The 20,777-nt window shown below is 41.6% G+C and overlaps 2 protein-coding genes across 7 annotated transcripts; one reads left to right on the top strand and one right to left on the bottom strand.

Annotated features, from left to right (window-relative positions):
• Window positions 1-669: 669 nt before the first annotated feature.
• Window positions 670-18,296, bottom strand: LOC110489211 (uncharacterized). 6 transcript variants are annotated; one of them, XM_090198847.1, is made up of 20 exons: window positions 18,172-18,296; window positions 16,128-17,133; window positions 15,684-15,745; window positions 15,389-15,427; window positions 14,020-14,129; window positions 13,514-13,578; window positions 13,236-13,352; window positions 7,875-8,000; window positions 7,513-7,695; window positions 7,249-7,388; window positions 6,502-7,144; window positions 5,797-5,923; window positions 5,468-5,610; window positions 5,229-5,357; window positions 5,022-5,144; window positions 4,767-4,897; window positions 4,285-4,597; window positions 3,548-3,707; window positions 3,223-3,338; window positions 670-1,177 (listed from the first exon to the last, which is right to left on the bottom strand). In XM_090198847.1, the coding sequence occupies exons 2-20, from the start codon at window positions 16,917-16,919 to the stop codon at window positions 1,115-1,117; spliced, it is 3,582 nt and encodes a 1,193-aa protein (XP_090054973.1). In that variant the 5' UTR covers window positions 16,920-17,133; window positions 18,172-18,296; the 3' UTR covers window positions 670-1,114. The 6 variants fall into 6 exon arrangements, with proteins under 6 accessions (XP_090054973.1, XP_090054975.1, XP_090054976.1 ...); XM_090198849.1 differs by having other exon boundaries at window positions 7,249-7,373; XM_090198850.1 differs by having other exon boundaries at window positions 7,249-7,373; window positions 17,510-18,184.
• On the top strand, window positions 18,165-20,764 carry LOC110489212 (polyadenylate-binding protein-interacting protein 2). The gene is made up of 4 exons (XM_021561840.3): window positions 18,165-18,351; window positions 18,645-18,813; window positions 19,001-19,177; window positions 19,978-20,764. Exons 2-4 carry the CDS (start codon window positions 18,676-18,678, stop codon window positions 20,032-20,034), a joined length of 372 nt encoding a protein of 123 aa, XP_021417515.1. The 5' UTR covers window positions 18,165-18,351; window positions 18,645-18,675; the 3' UTR covers window positions 20,035-20,764.
• The last annotated feature ends 13 nt before the right edge of the window (window positions 20,765-20,777 follow it).

Here is a 20,777-nt window from a genome sequence, read left to right as displayed (position 1 = left end):
CAGGATGCACCTAAGCTCAATTTCAAGTCTCATAGCAAAGTGTTGGACTTCCTATTTAAATAAAGTATGTTTTTTTATTTTTAATAAATTTGCAAACATTTCTAAAAACTTGAAGTCTGTTACAACGTCAAACTGCAATCAGGTCAAGACCCTGGTGGACGAGCTTCCCCGAGACGGTTTCTGACAGTTTGTGCAGAATTTCTTCATTTGTGCAAACCCACAGTTTCATCAGCTGTCCGGGTGGCTGGTCAGATGATCCTGCAGGTGAAATAACCCAGAGTTCCTGGGCTGGCGTGGTTACATGTGGTCTGCGGTTGTGAGGCCGGTTGGACGTACTGCCAAATTCCCTGAAATGACGTTGGAGGCTTACGGTAGAGAAATGAACATTAAATTCTTTGGCAACAGTTCTAGTGGACATTCATGCCATTTTCACGCTCCCTCGAAACTTCTGTTGCATTCTGTTGTGTGACAACTGCACATTTTAGAGTGGTCTTTCATTGTCCACGGCACAAGATGCAACTGTGTAATGATCATGCCGTTTAAAATCAGCTTCTTGATATGACACACCTGTCAGGTGGATGGATTATCGTGGCTAAGGAGAAATACTCACTAACAGGGATCTAAACAAAATTTGTGCGCAACATTTGAGAGAAATAAGCTATTTGTGGGTATGGTTGGAAAAACGTCTGGGATCTTTTATTTCAGCTCATGAAACATGGGACCAATACTTTACATGTTACGTTGATATTTTTGTACAGTGTACTTCCTCCTCAACCAAGTAATGCAATTATCTGAACGTCTGCATGGGAGGTAAGTTAAAATGATCAACCAAGTCTAATATAAATCAAAAATGCATCTCGGACTTACATTTATAGCAAGACGAGTTGTCAGAAAACATGAAACAAAACCAGGCATACAAAACTCATAACATTCTCCAGATCCCTTCATAGTTGGTTCTTCCTGGTACATTGGTTAAAAGTTAAAGTTAAAGCTGTATAGCTAAACATGAAAACCTAAAAAAAAAAAAAAACTCCCGAAACATCCACTCTAAGGTTACAAACTAACTCTATCCATACATGAACACTTGATCAACAGTTGGACACGTGTAATTATCCTACACGGGAGTCTTCATCCCTGTGCTACTTTGAGCTTTGGCCTTCTCTTTTTCCAGATGTTTCTGAAAAAAAAAAAAAAAAGGGACAACATTTAGGTTTCAGAGGATATATATACATACATACACATATATATACATATATATATATATAGAGAGAGAGAGAGAGAGGATATACATACATACATACATACACACACACACACACACACACACACACACACACACACACACATATATATACAGTGCCTTGCGAAAGTATTCGGCCCCCTTGAACTTTGCGACCTTTTGCCACATTTCAGGCTTCAAACATAAAGATATAAAACTGTATTTTTTTTGTGAAGAATCAACAACAAGTGGGACACAATCATGAAGTGGAACGACATTTATTGGATATTTCAAACTTTTTTAACAAATCAAAAACTGAAAAATTGGGCGTGCAAAATTATTCAGCCCCCTTAAGTTAATACTTTGTAGCGCCACCTTTTGCTGCGATTACAGCTGTAAGTTGCTTGGGGTATGTCTCTATCAGTTTTGCACATCGAGAGACTGACATTTTTTCCCATTCCTCCTTGCAAAACAGCTCGAGCTCAGTGAGGTTGGATGGAGAGCATTTGTGAACAGCAGTTTTTAGTTCTTTCCACAGATTCTCGATTGGATTCAGGTCTGGACTTTGACTTGGCCATTCTAACACCTGGATATGTTTATTTTTGAACCATTCCATTGTAGATTTTGCTTTATGTTTTGGATCATTGTCTTGTTGGAAGACAAATCTCCGTCCCAGTCTCAGGTCTTTTGCAGACTCCATCAGGTTTTCTTCCAGAATGGTCCTGTATTTGGCTCCATCCATCTTCCCATCAATTTTAACCATCTTCTCTGTCCCTGCTGAAGAAAAGCAGGCCCAAACCATGATGCTGCCACCACCATGTTTGACAGTGGGGATGGTGTGTTCAGTGTGATGAGCTGTGTTGCTTTTACGCCAAACATAACGTTTTGCATTGTTGCCAAAAAGTTCAATTTTGGTTTCATCTGACCAGAGCACCTTCTTCCACATGTTTGGTGTGTCTCCCAGGTGGCTTGTGGCAAACTTTAAACAACACTTTTTATGGATATCTTTAAGAAATGGCTTTCTTCTTGCCACTCTTCCATAAAGGCCAGATTTGTGCAATATACGACTGATTGTTGTCCTATGGACAGAGTCTCCCACCTCAGCTGTAGATCTCTGCAGTTCATCCAGAGTGATCATGGGCCTCTTGGCTGCATCTCTGATCAGTCTTCTCCTTGTATGAGCTGAAAGTTTAGAGGGACGGCCAGGTCTTGGTAGATTTGCAGTGGTCTGATACTCCTTCCATTTCAATATTATCGCTTGCACAGTGCTCCTTGGGATGTTTAAAGCTTGGGAAATCTTTTTGTATCCAAATCCGGCTTTAAACTTCTTCACAACAGTATCTCGGACCTGCCTGGTGTGTTCCTTGTTCTTCATGATGCTCTCTGCGCTTTTAACGGACCTCTGAGACTATCACAGTGCAGGTGCATTTATACGGAGACTTGATTACACACAGGTGGATTGTATTTATCATCATTAGTCATTTAGGTCAACATTGGATCATTCAGAGATCCTCACTGAACTTCTGGAGAGAGTTTGCTGCACTGAAAGTAAAGGGGCTGAATAATTTTGCACGCCCAATTTTTCAGTTTTTGATTTGTTAAAAAAATTTGAAATATCCAATAAATGTCGTTCCACTTCATGATTGTGTCCCAGTTGTTGTTGATTCTTCACAAAAAAATACAGTTTTATATCTTTATGTTTGAAGCCTGAAATGTGGCAAAAGGTCGCAAAGTTCAAGGGGGCCGAATACTTTCGCAAGGCACTGTATATATATAGAGAGAATATATATACATAGAGCGAGAGGATATATATATATAGAGAGGATATATATATATAGAGAGGATATATATACATAGAGAGAGGATATATATAACTGTTCTTAAGCTGAACACAGTTTGATACCAAGTGAGAGACGTATTGGTGTGTGTTGTGTCAGAGCTTTAAATAACTGCTCAGATATTTTTGGTATATCTGATAATTGACTAAAATATTGTATGTTTACCTTGAGTTTTTGGTAGTGAGATTGACTGCTACAGTGAACCTTCTTGGCCGACTCCTCGTTGGAATAGAACAGGAAACAGACTCTACAGTAGTACCCCATCTTCACATATTCGACACCTGAAATCAGACAGAGTCACTATGATGTTTGGATATAACGTGTGTAATATACAGTACATATATAGTTCCAATGTCGTTGTTTTTTTTTAGACAAGAAGTTGTCTCACGGGAAAAAAATATGGTTATTCTATATATCGTTAAAAACGGTCTTACTAAACACATAGAAACCCCATTCCCTCGAAATAGTATTAATCTGAGCATGTCCTTACCCACTGGGTTGTTAGGCTCATACGGCCCCAGAGGAACCGGGCTGGTTGATGAAAGCTTCCCCTCAGCCTGGGATGGTGTGCAGGCAGTCTCTCCATTCTCCTCAACGCTCCTCACACTCAGTATGGAAATGGGCGCCTCGTTTTCCTCCATTTTGATGTTCTACGGCGCAGAGCAATGTCAGTTCCTTAAAATACTACTTTTGGTTGACAAACTAAAAACGACCTGGGTGGTGGTGTCATGTTTTAAGTATCCCAATATTTCTGTTATTACGGGGCTACTCAGTCAAGAGTGCGCATGCGCAGGAAGTCGAGTGGAATGGCGACCTTTGAGGGTGGTTCATACGGTTTAGTAAACTTTGTTAAACTGGAACCTTGTCATTTCGAATTAACATCATATTCCCCGTCAGATCATCATTGAGGGATTGATGATGATGATGATGAACGTTTTTAAAATTTATTTTACCTTTATTTAACCAGGCAAGTCAGTTAAGAACAAATTCTTATTTTCAATGACGGCCTAGGAACAGTGGGTTAACTTGTCTGTTCAGGACGACAGATTTGTACCTTGTCAGCTCGGGGGTTTGAACTTGCAACCTTCCGGTTACTAGCCCAACGCTCTAACCACTAGGCTACCCTGCCGCCCCGTTTGACCAAAGCCCCGTAGGACTGTGAGCCGTAGTAATACACTATAGTGAATATGGTGCCAAATCAGAACAACCTAGACCAGATAAACTTACCATGTCAGTGTCTATTTCGTGTACAGCGGAGTTCTCAGAGGGTTGACCGTATTCCCCCTGGGCCGCCTCCTCCTTCCTAACCTCTACCTCACTCTGCTCAGTGGGCGCCTCCACCATCTTCTCCTCGTCTTCTTTGTCAGGCTCGTCTGTTGATGAAGACGCCGTCTCCTCTCTGGACTTCTTGACTGGAGGTTCTTCATCCTGTTTGGCTGAGCTTTTGGCTGCGGAGCTCCTGTGGGAGCTTGTTTCACTGCCTGATCGCTCCCTCTTCGACGACCTCTTCTCCTCAGAGTCAGGGGCTGGTGGTCGGTGTCTAGTGTGGGAAAGAGCATTTCATTTCCACTTTATTGTCCCAGAAGGTCAATTTAGTTTAAGCACATTACATATTTTACATTACATACAGTAAAAAGAGAAGTATTTAGTAGTGACAAAAATAACAACGCTCACAGCAAATACACCAACTGTTGTTTAGTTTGACTCACCCGTATTTGAGCTGTTTGTACTTCCTGCTCACGTACACCGTTAACCGCTTGCCTTCCAATTTAGGGGGCGTGTCCTTGTAGGTGTCAGCCATTCTCTCAGCGTCCTCTCCACGTTCCATCTCAATGAAACACTAGAAATGAAAGAATAAACATACAAAATATATATGTGATTTCTACCGCATCCCACTTATTCACCCATGAGGCATTCCAAGAAGCTCTGTAGCTGAAAAAAATATTGAATTCACATTTAATTACCTCGTTGCGAGATCTGTTCAGAAAATAGCGTCTCACTTTGCCGAACGGTTCGGCGATTTTCAGGAGGGAGGCGTCGGAGGATTTGAAGTGGGGAATCTGTCCCACGTATACCACTCTCCCACTCTGCAAGAAGAAGAACAACAAACAACATTACAAACAACTTCTACAGTAGAAGGCTGACCAACAATCTGCAGGTACGGAGCTCACCTGAATGGTAGCGTACGTCTGTGAATGGTAGATTTTCACAGACTTCCCACACACAGTCGGTGTTACATTCCCACTGTAGAAATTGACCATGGCTTTCGCCTCTTCTTCCGAAGTGAGTTGCAGAAAGGCCTAGGTTCACCAACAAAAAGATAGGCAGTGGTTAGATGTTGATGTCCGTCATACTGTTTTTGATTCACTGTCAAGTTAATTAACTCATCAAATCAACCAACTAACTTTACCTCAGGTCTCACGTCAAGCACCAGGTGCTGAACTACAGTACCGAAGGGTTTGGCCAGGGCCAAGATCTCGTTCAGGAAACCATAGGCTCGTTTAAATCCCACAACGTTGACCACTCTCAATCCCCCAATTTTCTTAGAGCTCCCTGCACAAAGAGAGGACGAGAGCGACAATTACACAACTGTTTACTTTTCCAACAATAGTTAATGTAGTTTATTTTCATGTGGGTCGACACCGTAGCAATGGTTTTCAATTCCACAGACGCTGTCAATCAATCATCCTAAATTAAATGATCATACATCATGCTAGAGGTGAAGTTAATGTTGTTCACCTGAAGAGGAGTACTTTTCTTTGGATGAGGAGTCCTGTCTCTCCAAGTCCTCGTCCTCTGCCAGCTCATCCAGAGTCACAAAGTCATCCATGTTTTCCGGGAAGTCCTGCTCCATGCTGCCCTCCTCCTGACGGAAACGAACAACATGTATGTCAACATATTAGTTACATGTTCACTACCGTTCAAAAGTTTAGGGTCACTTAAAAATGTTCTTGTTTTTGAAAGAAAAGCACGTTTTTTTTTGTCCATTAAAATAACATCAAATTGATCAGAAATACAGCGTAGACACTGTTAATGTTGTAAATTACTATTGTAGCTGGAAACGGCTGAGTTTTTTAATGGAATATCTACATAGGCGTAAAGAGGCCCATTATCAGCAACCATCACTTCTGTGTTCCAATGGCACGTTGTGTCAGCTAATCCAAGTTTATAATTTTAAAAGGCTAATTGATCATTAGAAAACCCTTTTGCAACTATGTTAGCACAGCTGAAAACTGTTGTCCTGATTAAGATTCTATATATATATATATATATATCTTGAGATATTGGTTAAATATTATAAATATATGTTTACAATATGGACATCATAAAAGGCAGATAAGTAATTGTGCTCAACAGAACTGAACAAAACACAAGAGTAGCACCAACTTGTAAACAAGACAAATATTTTATATGATCTATAAAAGTTTTCTGTTGTTGACCTACCTGATCTGCAGGTAGCTGTTCTTCATGCATCTCTGAGCTCTCTGCTGGTTCTGCCGACGGCGAGTTAACCTTGACCTCTGCCTCTGGCTCATCTGTAGTGGCTTCAGTTTCCATCTGTTCACTCTCAGGCTCTCCCTCCGCTTTCTCCTCTGCACCAGGCACAGTCCCCTCCTCCACCTCTGACCCCTCAGCTTTCTCTGTGATATCACTACTGCTCAGAACCTTGGCAGTGCTCGGAACGTCGTCTGAGTCCGGAGCAGGTTCCTTCTCCTCCTGCGATTCCAGACTGGTGTTGGCAGCAGGCTCTGGGTCTTCCGTCACGGCTTCAGCATTGTCCGCTGACGGCCCAACATCATGTGAACCCTGGTCTCCCTCTCCTTCGTACTCCTCAGCTTTATCTCCCTCCATCACACCAGCCACCACATCCCCTGACCCCACTCCCTCTCTCCCTGACCCCACTCCCTCTCTCCCTGCATCGCCGTCCTCTCCTTTTGGTGGTTCCTTCGTGTCCTCTTTGGCTTTGCCGCTAGAAGAAGAGGAAGATTTGGTGCTCTTGGAGGAGGAAGATTTGTCTTTGGGTCCAGTACTACTGCTTCTTCTCCTTCTCTTGTCATCCATCAGTTTGTTGGAGCGATTATTCACACTGTTACAGACAGACATACAATCAGTCCAGAAAGCTCTGTGGAAAAAAAGGACAACTAAGTCCTCTAATATGATAATGAAGCACTGAATCTTGGGAATTCTTACTTCAAGGTCTTGTACTTGGTACAGATGTTTAAACGGACAGTCTTTCCCTGGATGGTCAGTGGATTCAGAGTGTGGTACTTCACCAACATCTCAGCATCCTCCGCAGACCCCAGCTGAACAAAAGCCTTGGAAGACGAACGCTTAACGATACATTTTAAGCATTGACATGACACATCCAGAAATACATTTAAAAAAATACTGTGCAATTTAGCAAGATGCTTTTATCCATATGTATTTATACAAACAGAAGAGTAAGACTTTTACCTCTTCAGTTAGAAACAAGTGTTTCTTTACGACGCCGAAGCGCCGCGCGATGGTGAGGAGTTCCTGCTTCTTCTCGTTCTCACGCGGCAAGTTGGAGAAGAAGACTACCTGCGATTGGTTCGCCACCACTGGATCTTTGCCTTGTTTCGCCTCCCGGTTGATTCTCTCAGTTCTGCGGTCTTTCTGTATTCAGAGAGAGGAACATATTACGTGTACCGATCTGCGAGCATGATCACTGGGGGTCGTTAACGGTCAGCGAAGATAGAAACGCAGCCGAGCGACTTTAAGTATTTCAATCTACACAGCAGATCGATACAGGCAAAACTAATGAAAATAGATGAATAAGGGCATTCCAATATTACCTGAATCACCATGAGTTCTTTGGACAGATATAAGGTGATTTGTTTCCCGTGCAACATCGCTGGGTTCTGCTGGTAGTAGCTCACCACATCCCTAGCTTCCTTATGAGTCTCCATTTCTAAAAAGGCCTGTGGGAGTAGGAATACGCACCATGAACCCTACAGGACCAGTCAGCAGGTGCTCTAATACAACACCATCTGTTTACTTCTGTTAAATGGGGCAATAAAGAACAAGTTTTAGGTTATTTATTATTATTTATTTTTTTAAACCTAAATCTTCACAGACAGTTACTCTGTTATTCAAAGTAGAGTTCGCATTGTGATACGTTGATTTCCGTTGTACTGTAATACGTTACTGGTTTATTCCCACCAGGGATGCACGATATATCGGCGAACATATCGGAATCGGACGATATTAGCTAAAAATGCCAACATCGGTATCGGCCCGATGTCTAGTTTAACGTTGATGTGGAAAAACTTTATCAAAGCTGACGTGGATACCTATATAACGTAGGTACATGACATAATGACGCCACGTACAATGTTGCGCTACACGTGCAACACAGCGTTCCTAACCTGGTCCACAATGTCTGCTGTGTGGATCGAGCAGTCAACAAGTCCAGCAGTCATTTGAAAAGAGTAAGAACATTTTCAGCGAGACAACTCAAAAGGCGAAAATCCATTAACGCCACGATAATGGAATTCATTGCCCTTGACAAATCAACCGTTCTCTGTCGTGGTTGATGTTGGCTTTCGCCGACTGGTCGAGCACCAGGTACACACTACCGTTACCAAGTGCGCTATTGTTCAGATGTTTCCCTACCGGAGTTACACAGTACTAGCGTCACTGCTATTAGCTTCACGACATACTATGGAACGCCGGTTGGGTCTTTGCGTGTCAAGAAAGATACACGTCAAATAAGCTTTTAATTTGACAAGTCAAAAAAACACAGTTCTATTATATCATGTTGTGTGTTCTGAATTTGCACGTGCAAGCCAAGCACCACCACTACTATCAGAAGCACTGACAAAGCTGTACAAAAAAAAGTCTGCCAACAAGCAAACACCGGGCCACGAACGATGTGTTTACAATACCACGTTGGTAATAAAGCATTATTTGTTCGACCGCAACTTCTGGGATAGATAACTAGTTTTAGCTTGGTACCTAGCTAGCACCAATACAACCAGCCTGAAAACAGTGACCAGTAGAAACTGCAGTCATTTTCATTATTCTCATTCTTAGCTATTCTTAGCAATGATAGTATTAGCTAGGTAGCCACTTGTTGTTTGCCTATTGAAAATGGAACTTCAGTTCATGGAAATAAATAGCTAGCCAGCTACATAGCTTTGGACAACACGGTTAACATTATAAACAGCCAGCTAGCTTCATCTAGCTAGTGGGGCTCGACCGGATCGGGTTATGTGTTGTTAAGCTAGCCACAATAAAGATTAGGCACAATAGTGGAATTTGTGGTTCGCCTTCAAAAGAAAAGTACCTCTTTTGAAAGTGATGCAGAAGGTTACAATTGGTGGAATCGTGTCATATTTAGACTAGATCACGTTAAACAAGGTTGGAATGTGATGCAATGAAATGGGGTATCAGTCTACTCAGTGACACCCGCAGAACACAATGGTGAAGAGTTTATGCAAATATTAGCGTTGTTGCTCTTATCTCGGGACTGTGACATCACCTCCCCAGTCAGCCTATTGTGTGTATTGACATTCATATTGCACTGCACAGCTTTACCTAAGGATTGGGGATCAATGAAATGGGGTAACAGTCTACTTAATACCCAATATGTATTTTCCCAACATCCTCCTCGGAGTATTCAGACTCCAAAACATCCACGCAGTATTGTTTTTCCTCAGGAATAGTGTTCCATACACATAGGTTGACAATAAATGTGGCTCAATTCACAGTTGTTTCAGAGTCCCGTAATAAGAGCTAGGAAGCTAATGTTCTCTGGGTGTCACTGAGTAGACTGATACCCCATGTCATCGATCCGCAATCCATAGGTAAGGCTGTACAGTGAAATAAGGATGTCCCCAATGCAATTCTAAAGTATAATACATCCAGTGTGATTTCAACAGATTTTTTGTCAAATTAATGTATTTTGTTGATTTTATATAGCAACATTCCAACCTCGTTTAGCATGATCTATTAAATTATGGCATAACTCGACTTAGTGTTCACTTGCATCACTGTCAATTACATTATTTTGAAGTCCACTATAGTGGCTAATCCTTATTGTGGCTAATCCTTATTGTGGCTAATCCTTATTGTGGCTAATCCTTATTGTGGCTAGCTTCACATAGATGTGTCCGACCACCATGAATCAAATAAGAACTGTCTTATAAATTAGGGTTATTTAAGATTACACCTAGCTATATAGTTAGCTAGCTAGCTAACTATATAGCTACTGAAACAGATGTCATTTTGCTATGTTTTCGGGGAAGAACATCCATGAGCTAGCTAGCTTTTTTTTGAATGACCAGGTGCGCCAGACAACTTCACCAGCATCGTAGCACACGTATCGATGAATCGTTGTGACATGAAATACGAATGATAGTGTAATCCATGTGTAATAACTACATAAGAAAATGAATGAACGGGTTAAATTATTATGTGATGTACAGTTATTCAGGTCCTGATTGGTCAATTTGACACGCAAAGACCCAAACAGCATTTCATAGAAATCCTGGTTGAGAATGAAACAACTGAACAAATGAACAACGAAACAGCATACACAGCAAGTAAGTGAAAGAAAAAGATTTTGATGATGTTTTACTGGTTATGGGGACATACGTAAATGGCAGCAAAATAACTTTTGGTCAGTGTGGTGTGTGTGTAACCTTTAACTAGGCAAGTCAGTTAAAAACACATTTTTATTTACAATGATAGCCTACCCCGGCCAAACGCGGACGACGCTGGGCCAATTGTGCGTCTCCCTATGGGACTCCCAATCATGGCCGGATGTGATACAGCCAGGATTCGAACCAGGGACTGTAGTGATGCCTCTTGAACTGAGATGCAGTGCCTTAGACCACTGTGTCCGTGTGTGTAACTATTTAACTATTAACTAGAATGATTAAAAGGTCGATAAAATGTTAAATATGGGTTATCGGTATCGTTTTTTTGTTGGCAAAAAAAATATCAGATATCGGTATCAGCCAAAAATGTAATATCGGTGCATCACTAATTCCCGCTACACAATAATTATTAGGATACCATTTAGCCATCGCTCATTCACTAGCTAGCCATGCTACCATTTAGCCATCGCTCATTCAATAGCTAGCCATGCTACCATTTAGCCATCGCTCATTCAATAGCTAGCCATGCTACCATTTAGCCATCGCTCATTCACTAGCCAACCATGCTACCATTTAGCCATCGCTTATTCAATAGCCAACCATGCTACCATTTAGCCATCGCTCATTCACTAGCCAACCATGCTACCATTTAGCCATCGCTCATTCACTAGCCAACCATGCTACCATTTAGCCATCGCTCATTCACTAGCCAACCATGCTACCATTTAGCCATCGCTCATTCACTAGCCAACCATGCTACCATTTAGCCATCGCTCATTCACTAGCCAACCATGCTACCATTTAGCCATCGCTCATTCAATAGCCAACCATGCTACCATTTAGCCATCGCTCATTCAATAGCCAACCATGCTACCATTTAGCCATCGCTCATTCAATAGCCAACCATGCTACCATTTAGCAATCACTCATTCAATAGCCAACAATGCTACCATTTAGCCATCGCTCATTCACTAGCCAACCATGCTACCATTTAGCCATCGCTCATTCAATAGCCAACCATGCTACCATTTAGCCATCGCTCATTCAACAGCCAACCATACTACCATTTAGCCATCGCTTATTCAATAGACAAACATGCTACCATTTAGCCATCGCTCATTCAATAGCTAGCCATGCTACCATTTAGCCATCGCTTATTCAATAGCCAACCATGCTACCATTTAGCCATTGCTTATTCAATAGCCAACCATGCTACCATTTAGCCATCGCTTGTTCAATAGCCAACCATTCTACCATTTAGCCATCGCTTATTCACTAGCCAACCATGCTACCATTTAGCCATCGCTTAATAAATAGCCAACCATGCTCTTAAGTAAATAGATCAGTAGCCTCTGACAGTATGAGTAGGCTACAGTATTGCTGTGCGATAGGTGTGACATCGTCAAGGCAGGAGACAGAAAAACAACGTATTGATAAAGTAAATATTGAACAACAATTCATATTTTTGTATAGAAGTGTTGTCTGTAGCATTTACTTTAAAATTGTTCAATAGGCCAATAACTCTTAGAGAATGTGCAGCCAGTGTTTGGCGCCCTCTATAGACGGCATGCATTTTAGTTTCAAAGCCACTGCAAAAAAAACTCTACAGAAATGTGATCATTTGGCATTGCGCTTTAGAAACTGTCCTGGTCCTGTTCCAAATCATAGAGCAAATGAGAGCGTTTTTGTTACCACGAAAAGGGTGAATGGAGGGCATTTTTGTTACCATTAAAAGGGTGAATGGAGGGTGTTTCTCCACCCAGTACAGCCAGAAGAGGACTGGCCACCCCACATAGCCTGGTTCCTCTCTAGGTTTCTTCCTAGGTTCTGGCCTTTCTAGGGGGTTTTTCCTAGCCACCGTGCTTCTACACCTGCATTGCTTGCTGTTTGGGGTTTTAGGCTGGGTTTCTGTACAGCACTTTGAGATATCAGCTGATGTACGAAGGGCTATTGAAATAAATTTGATTTGATTTGTTTTTGATACCATTAAAAGGGTGAATGGAGGGCGTTTTTGATACCATTAAAAGGGTGAATGGAGGGCGTTTTTGATACCATTAAAAGGGTGAATGGAGGGCGTTTTTGATACCATTAAAAGGGTGAATGGAGGGTGTTTTTGATACCATTAAAAGGGTGAATGGAGGGTGTTTTTGATACCATTAAAAGGGTGAATGGAGGGTGTTTTTGATACCATTAAAAGGGTGAATGGAGGATGTTTTTGATACCATTAAAAGGGTGAATGGAGGGTGTTTTTGTTACCATTAAAAGGGTGAATGGAGGGTGTTTTTGTTACCATTAAAAGGGTGAATGGAGGGTGTTTTTGTTACCATTAAAAGGGTGAATGGAGGGCGTTTTTAGGCAAGGTTGTAACGCTTGCTCACGAGTGCAGAAATATAGTCTGGCTCTGACATATCAATGGAAAACGCATGTAGCGTGCGACAGTTTGATAAATCACAATCATTTGTCGAGCACGCAAATCCTAGAATCTCCACGTACGCCAGGATTTAAGTGAGAAATGTATAAATGAGACCTCGGGCACAAAGTGTCGTGCTATACCTTGTTCTTCAGAACAAGGTGTTCACAGAGAGTTCCAAAGGGTTCAGCCAGGGCGAACAGGGCTTTGTTAGACAGAGGACTCCTGTCATATTTGGCCACCACTACTTTGCTTCTGATCTGATGAGGAGAACAGTTACAAAACAGGTTGAATCCATCACTTTCACACCAAAGGCCCACCAGTAAATACATGTTGATTTGAGGAAGAGTTCCTTGGCCACTGCATTACAGTAAATAGAATCGTATTTTATCAAGATAATTTGACAAATAAAACACATTACCTGCTTGAGTGCCATAGAGTGTTGATGTGGCTTGCCTGATCCAACATTAGATCCAGCACCACCACCTAAAATAAATAATAACAACACAGGGCTTTTATATATATATATATATATATATATGGCTTTTCAAGGACCCACAGTCCCTTAAATTACAACAGTTGAAAGCTAAACAAAAGCAAACATGGATTGCTAACTTACTTTGTCTATATAGACTACAGGGTCAGGAAGCCAATATGTCATTTGGGTGAACTAGGCCTATCCCTTTAATGATAATGATTACATGATAATGAATACAGAAATTCACCAGTAAGTGACAGGAATAAGCATACATTGGTTGCGTGCGAAAAAGGCACCCTATTCCCTACTTTTGACCAGAGCCCATTAAGGAAGTAGTGCCCTACTTTTGGCCAGAGCCCTATGGGACCCTAATCAAAAGTAGTGCACTAAAATGGAATAGGGTGCCATTTCAGACACAGACGTAATCTTTCACACAAACACAGCATTACCCCAGCCGGAGCTCATGCGGCCTCCTCCAGCCTGCTGCCCACCGCCCATGGGGATTGGTCCCAGAAGACTGGCTGATTGATTGGTGGTCTCCTGTAGATGAGACGCACCGCTGAAAAAGGGACAAACATGAGATTCAGTCTACTATTATACAAGGCTGATTCATCCACGTATTTAAACGGGCAACTGCACTTCCTGATTTAGCCTCATTTTAGATTTGGTTGATTAAGAAATGGTAGCGGCCATTACTGAATTCAAAGGCGAGTTGGTTTCAGGGTGTGGTTTGATGTGGGTGTCTCATGTGTGTGTGTTCGCAGATGGGAAGAGTTCCGACAAATTATTTCCACAATTAACTTCAGCCGTCTGGAGTGCGACCGTGGTAAATTTGGTTTGACTTTGGATAGCCTATCTCCGGGGCTAGTTAGGGACCGTCAATAAATTACACAATGTAAATGAGACAATATTTTCATGTTGCATACCTTTTAGTTCTCATTAAATGCTGTCAATATTTGAGGTTTTTAAGTCATTGAAATTTGGAGCTATTTGGATTTTAACATATACATTGTACATTGTGTAATTTACCGATGGCCCCCAACTAGCCCCATAGGGATATCCAAAGTCAACCCTGATTTACCACAGGCATTACGATTGGGTGGCATACAGCTGTACTCCGAATTGATGATTACTAGTGTGCTGCCAGCTGTGGGCAGGATAAAAACAAAGCCAACTTTCATTTATGTTGTGATGCAGTCACGACTACAAGTCTCACAAAACCTTGTTTTGGAAAAGACTGACTTTATGACCAAAATTATTATATTTACACTTTGTAGTACATTTTGACATTCGAATAAATGTTTCACACTCATATTTGATTTGATTTGATTAGAATCTCTTTTAGTCCCCATTTGGACTAATCTTCCAAGAGTCCATATTGATGCCACACAGCCCTTTTTTCAAAATGAGAAGTTGTTTTTTAGGGGTAGTTGCTCTTTAAAAATCAAAACACCTGAAAGGTTCTGGTTTACTGTGTTCTTATGTTCTTTATAAACTCTTTGGATAATAACTCTTTGGATAAACAACCGGCATGTGTGTGTGAGAATTTTTAAATTAACTAGGCAAGTCAGTTCAGCACAAATTCTTATTTAGAATGACGGCCTACACCGGCCAAACCAGGACGAAGCTGGGCCAATTGTGCGTTGCCCTATAGGACTCCCAATCACGGCCGGTTGTGATACAGCCTGGATTTGAACCAGGGTGTATGTAGTGATGCCTCTAGCACTGAGATGCAGTGTCTCAGACCGCTGCGCCATTCGGGGGCCCAAGAAAGAGAGAGCGTTTGTCTGCGTGTGTGTGCGCGGGAGACACACATACCCTCTGCTTGTGGCCATGTGTGGATCCCATTCTGGGTACCTAAAGATCATGGGAGAATATTGGTTTTTTTAAAAATGGCTGGTGGTAGCACATATTTTTATTATAAGACAAACCTCCAAAAAAGTTCCTTTCTTTTTCCCCCATTATTTTTTACAACAGGCAGGGGAAAAGTTGTACACAGACGTTTCAGTGTGTATCACCTTCTTCAGTGTTTATCTGAACATTAGTGAAAATAACCTTGTGGCTAAAAGGCCTATACATAACGTAGTGTGTTTGAATAGAAAGAGTAACTTACATTTGCAGGAGGAGCCTCTGGTTTTCTGTGTGGCGTAATCCATCCGTGTGCTGGTTCCACTCCTGCAGACCAAGACAACCACTGGATGAGAGACTGATTTACTGAAGACATACACTGTGTACATTAATTGGCTCCCACACCAATTAGAAAGCAAAAGGGTGATTCAACTATGGCTCTTCAAAAGGAGAAAGAAGCTGAATAAGTGGAGATATGACGCTAATATAAACAAACTTGTTGAACCATTACTTTGTGTACAGTAGGATTGGCTTTCGTCAGTTGATAATAGAAATATATAAAAGATTTGATCATAAATTCTGGTCTTGAATTGAAAAAGTGTCCGTGCGTGCATGACAGCAGCAATCAAACTGAGATCAGAGTAGACAGTGTGTGTGGATGGATGAAACAGACAGGTAAAGTGGAAAAGGAATTGGAGTTACTACTCACCATGGTAGAATGCACGTCAAAATCACAAAGAGAGCACACATGGGGAAACATGTGAGGTATAACTCCTAAGAAGTCCTGCACTTTGCCTTGGGACGGGGATCCCATTCTCCTGGTCATAAAGACACTGTCTGCCGCTGAAGGGGGACCCATGCCCATACCGCTGTAGCGATCACGGGAAAGATCTGAATACCACCCTGGGTCTCTTCCACCACTGCCGTGGCCATAGTCGAGTTCGTACCTTCCAGCTGAAGTGTCTTGGATGGAATTGTAGCCCAAGTCTCCTTGCTGAGCGTGGGCCGAAGCTTGCCCCATGGAACCACCCAGTCTTCCAACACGCATGTCATCCCAGTTGTCTCTGCTGGCTCTGTATGAGGGCTCAGAGGAGAGCCCGGACAGGTCCCCTCTAGAGTTGCCTGCCATGCGTCTGTCAGAATCCACCTTCCGGTTCTTAAGCTGCATTATAAGTTGAGGCAAGGACTCCACACTAATGTTTTCTTCTGGGATCTGTGCCAGCACGTCTAGGTCAGCGGGCGACAGGCCCAAGCTGGCAAACAGCTTCATGGAGTTGCCAATGTGGCCGCCACCACGACGGGACAGCTGGGGGTCATGGTCGCCCTCACCACCACCCATACCTGAGGACATGCTGTGCAACTGTCTGGAGGTTGAGCCATGATGGAGGCTGTCTGAACACTGTTCATTCATGCTGAAGTTGAGGGTCTCAGCAGCAGCCAGGAGCCCGCGTCCCACAGCAAAGCCTTTCTGAGAGCTATCAGATGGAATCTTCTGGGACATGGCCACTCTCAAAATGGCTGACGTGCCCTAAACTACCTTGACGTGAAACTCCACGGTACAAGAACAGAATAAGGAAGCAGTTAAAGCGAGGGCCAATTTAAGTCTTTGATCGAAGGGAAGATTCAGTCAATTCAAAAAGAGACAACGACGTGGCAACAAGTCAACGTGGATGATGAAAAAGGGAAAACTCTCCTCTTCATCTGACGGAATATTTCTGCAGAAACATAATGGTGAAAGTGTAGGGTGTAAGTTCTTGTCTGCCACCCTCCTCCACAGTTAGCATGGGGATATGGAGGTGCAAACAACACTGTCTGCAGCCAGGTTCAGTTAGCCTACAATGTACAGATAGCAAGTGTGGAGAGGGCCCAATTCAAATAGTAGTCAATTGAACTGTGTTCTGAATCAGAATGTTAGGTTTATATGAAAGAAACAGGAAGAATCATTTACAAAGCATTGAAGAGAGACAACTCACAGAAAAGGAGGGAAATGTACAGCATGAGATTCAGACGTGAATTGACCTCATACGAAAGTAGAGGAAGATACTGTGTATCATGAACTGTATGTCATAGCCAGAAGAGAAGATAGATTACCCCATGTTTGATCTTCATAAAACAAGGACAATGCTCACACTTTATCAGATGACCAACAATAGGCCGAACTGCAGTGGACACAACTTGACATGAATTGAAGAGCTAAAATGTGTAGCTACTAGGTTACAATGAGCAGTGGGGTTCGTGATAAAAATGGAATTTGGATTCAGTCTCTGATCGGGAAAGACTTGGATCAAGCTATAGCAAAGACACGAGTATAGAGAATGTATCGCAACATTAGCTATTCCTCTTAAAAACAAGTTGCTAGCTAACACGAGATGCAGCTAACCGCAACAGCGGTTTTGTCTGTACTGCAGCTGTGCAGACAAAAACATTTGCACTCAGTGTGAATTAATATTTGCTGAATTCTATGCGTATTAGATATAAAAACGTTGTTTGAAGATGATAGCAACTAACTAAATGTTAATATGCAACAGCATAACCACATATTTGATGTGAAAGGCCTCTGGCCATAGTTGGCTTGCGAAGCTAATTTGATGGCGGCATTTAGCTGCATGTTCTCATGATGAGATTGTACATTATTCTACAAAAAAAATGGAGTTCTATGAAAACAATATATAGTTGTAATTTGTAACGTTAGTTATTTTAGTTTCGAAACGTCGTTTTTCCGAGGTTAAGGGGCTGTGTTTATTTGTCCTTACCTGCGCAGGGGGGTGACGCTATAGCGAGCCAAGGAGTATGCGCCCTAACCACGTGGGAGGGTCAGACGCGTCGTTCCATCTCTGACGTTCTACATGTAAACAAACATACTCAGCAGCCATTCTTTTTCACGGTCTAAGAAGAGTTCAGCTGACACTTCCAGCTTTGAAACTTCACCTCTGGTAATTTGACCGTTCTGAAATATCGTAACGATATATGGCACTGCTGTGGTCCATATAAAACAGAAATGAGTGTCCCTACTTGCTGCTTTTAGACTTTATATCGAGTCGTCTTAATAACAAAGGCAGACAGACAACACGTGTCTGTAGATAGCTAACGTTACGCAGTGGTCATAGTTAACATTTTGAACTGTAGTGTGTTTTTCCCCTAGTCGTCGGTTGTTTATTTCTGTGTCTTATTATTACTGTGTTCTGAAATATTGTCTTATTCCGGTTGTTCTGTTTCTTTTTTGCAGAAATAGCTAAATTGTCTTCGTTACAGCCAAAATGAAAGACCCAAGTCGTATCAACAATACCCCGAGCCTCAGCAGCATAGAATTGATCCTACATGGACAGTTCATCAATGATGACAATCCCTTTGTTGAATACATGTGGATGGAGAACGAGGAGGAATTCAACAGACAGGTACTCTACTTATTCTGCCTATTGATCAGGTACTAGATTAGGTAGCTAGTTGATGTCATTTTTCATGCCTACACCACCACACACAAATAAATACCTATTTTTGTAATGCTAATGTATCGTTATTTATTTAATTTATAGTGCTACGAAGAGTTGGGTGTCTAAAGTATTTTTCATGCTTTTCCCCCAGATTGAGGAGGAGCTGTGGGAGGAGGAGTTCATTGAGCAGTGTTTCCAGGAAATGTTAGAGGAAGAGGAGAACGAATGGTTCATCCCAGCCAGAGATCTCCCTCCAACCCTCGGTCAGCTCCAGGATCAACTAAACCTACTGGTCCTCAGTGACACAGGCATCGCAGACAGCCTGGCGGTAAATGTTTCAGAGTGGTTTTGTTTGTCCAGGTTTTATGAAAGTTAAGTCTGTGGAAAGTAGCCATTTTAGTTGGCCTACTCCTAGTTTCGCGTTAGCCTCGTAAATACCAGACTGATTACCACTGCGTGTAGGGAACCATTCATGTGAGCGTGCAGGATCAATCGGCTCGCCAGGCTAGTCTCGTGTGGCCATCCTTCCAAATCTGTTCTCATCAACTCGTGAAAAGCCTGTGTTTCTAAGGCTTTAAATTTTTTTTTATTTAAATATATATATATATTATTATTTATTTTTTTTACCATTATTTAACTAGGCAAGTCAGTTAAGAACAAATTCTTATTTACAATGACGGCCTATCCCGGCCAAACCCGGATGACACTGGGCCAATTGTGGCTGCCCTATGGGACTCCCAATCACGGCCGGATGTGATACAGACTGAGGCTAGCCTAGGTCCCAGATATATATATATATGTGCTATCTTGTTCTAGTTTCAAGTTTTATTAGTCGTATGTACGGGATACACAAGGGATACACCGTCCAATGAAATGCTGACTTGCAGGTTCCTTGTCGACAATGCACCAACAATAAGAAATAATAAAAGATAAGAATACGAACAGAAAGTAAATGGCTCAGTAGAATATAATAAACATTTTAGCATGAGTATAAAGTATGATTTTTGTCAAGATGGCACAGGCTGGAACATACTGTACAAATAGTCGGCCTATGGCATCTCCATTTGTTTGGATTGAATAATCTGTAAGCTTTGATTACATTTTCCCTCATGTTTTTTTTCTCTTTAGATTAACAGCAATTTGAACCCTGAAGCACAAGAATTCGTACCAGGATTGAAGCACTGAGACTAGTCCTCTGATGAAGAAGTCATCTGTCCACACTGAAGCCAGCGTAGGAAGATCTGTTTGAGTTTTGTTAATCTGTTGCACTTAATGTGTTGCCAAAGTTTTCCAGCTAGCCCTGCATGTTTAACGTTTTGAATAATGTTGTGTATATAAATCATATGTTTTTTGTAACTCTTCTGAATGTAAAAACAGGGTAGGAGCCAGAAGACCATTTACTTATATTTCCTTTTTGAATATTATAGGCCTATGTTATGTAAGTAGTTCTAACATACCTGCCCCATCAAATAATACTTTTCTGTTCAATCAAAATTAGTGGTTCATTTAAAAATCAAAAGACATTTTTCATTAGATCTTGGTTTGCATTATGAATTCCTTTTATTGAAATGCAGATTCTAAATAGTCCGTGTGGCCATTTGATTCATTGTTCAGCAGTCTTATGGCTTGTGGGTAGAAGCTGTTAAGGAGTCTTTTATTTTCATTGCTCCTTTACTTCCTGCCATTATCGTTCAGGTGCTTGATATCCTAAAGCCATGCAGACGTTGACTTTAGATTTTTTTTAAATGCACATAAAATGGAAAACTACTGTATAAAAATGTACCAAAAGTATTGCACAAACATACAACAAAAAAACATATATATTTTTTTTTCTTAAAGTATTTGAAAATAAATATTGCTGGACTCTATATTTGTGATTTCACAAAAAAATAAACATGGCTCCCTCATAAATGTATACTCTTGAATAC

This window comes from Oncorhynchus mykiss, chromosome 14 (assembly GCF_057628025.1).
Source record: "Oncorhynchus mykiss isolate SJ-2025 chromosome 14, ASM5762802v1, whole genome shotgun sequence".
Taxonomy (NCBI): Eukaryota; Metazoa; Chordata; class Actinopteri; order Salmoniformes; family Salmonidae; genus Oncorhynchus; species Oncorhynchus mykiss.
Note: the sequence above shows the minus strand (reverse complement) of the source record. Positions and strands in the feature narration are given on the sequence as shown.

Bases quoted from the DNA above. Each gene is read 5' to 3' on its own strand.
- LOC110489211 (XM_090198847.1), bottom strand. From the start codon at position 16,919: ATGTCCCAGAAGATTCCATCTGATAGCTCTCAGAAAGGCTTTGCTGTG. The intron at 5,358-5,467 runs GTAAAGTTAGTT...TGGTGAACCTAG, and splicing joins TGCTTGACGTGAGACCTGAG to GCCTTTCTGCAACTCACTTC. The intron at 3,339-3,547 runs GTAAGGACATGC...GTCTGATTTCAG, and splicing joins TGAGCCTAACAACCCAGTGG to GTGTCGAATATGTGAAGATG.
- LOC110489212 (XM_021561840.3), top strand. From the start codon at position 18,676: ATGAAAGACCCAAGTCGTATCAACAATACCCCGAGCCTCAGCAGCATA. The intron at 18,814-19,000 runs GTACTCTACTTA...CTTTTCCCCCAG, and splicing joins AGGAGGAATTCAACAGACAG to ATTGAGGAGGAGCTGTGGGA. The intron at 19,178-19,977 runs GTAAATGTTTCA...TTTTCTCTTTAG, and splicing joins GCATCGCAGACAGCCTGGCG to ATTAACAGCAATTTGAACCC.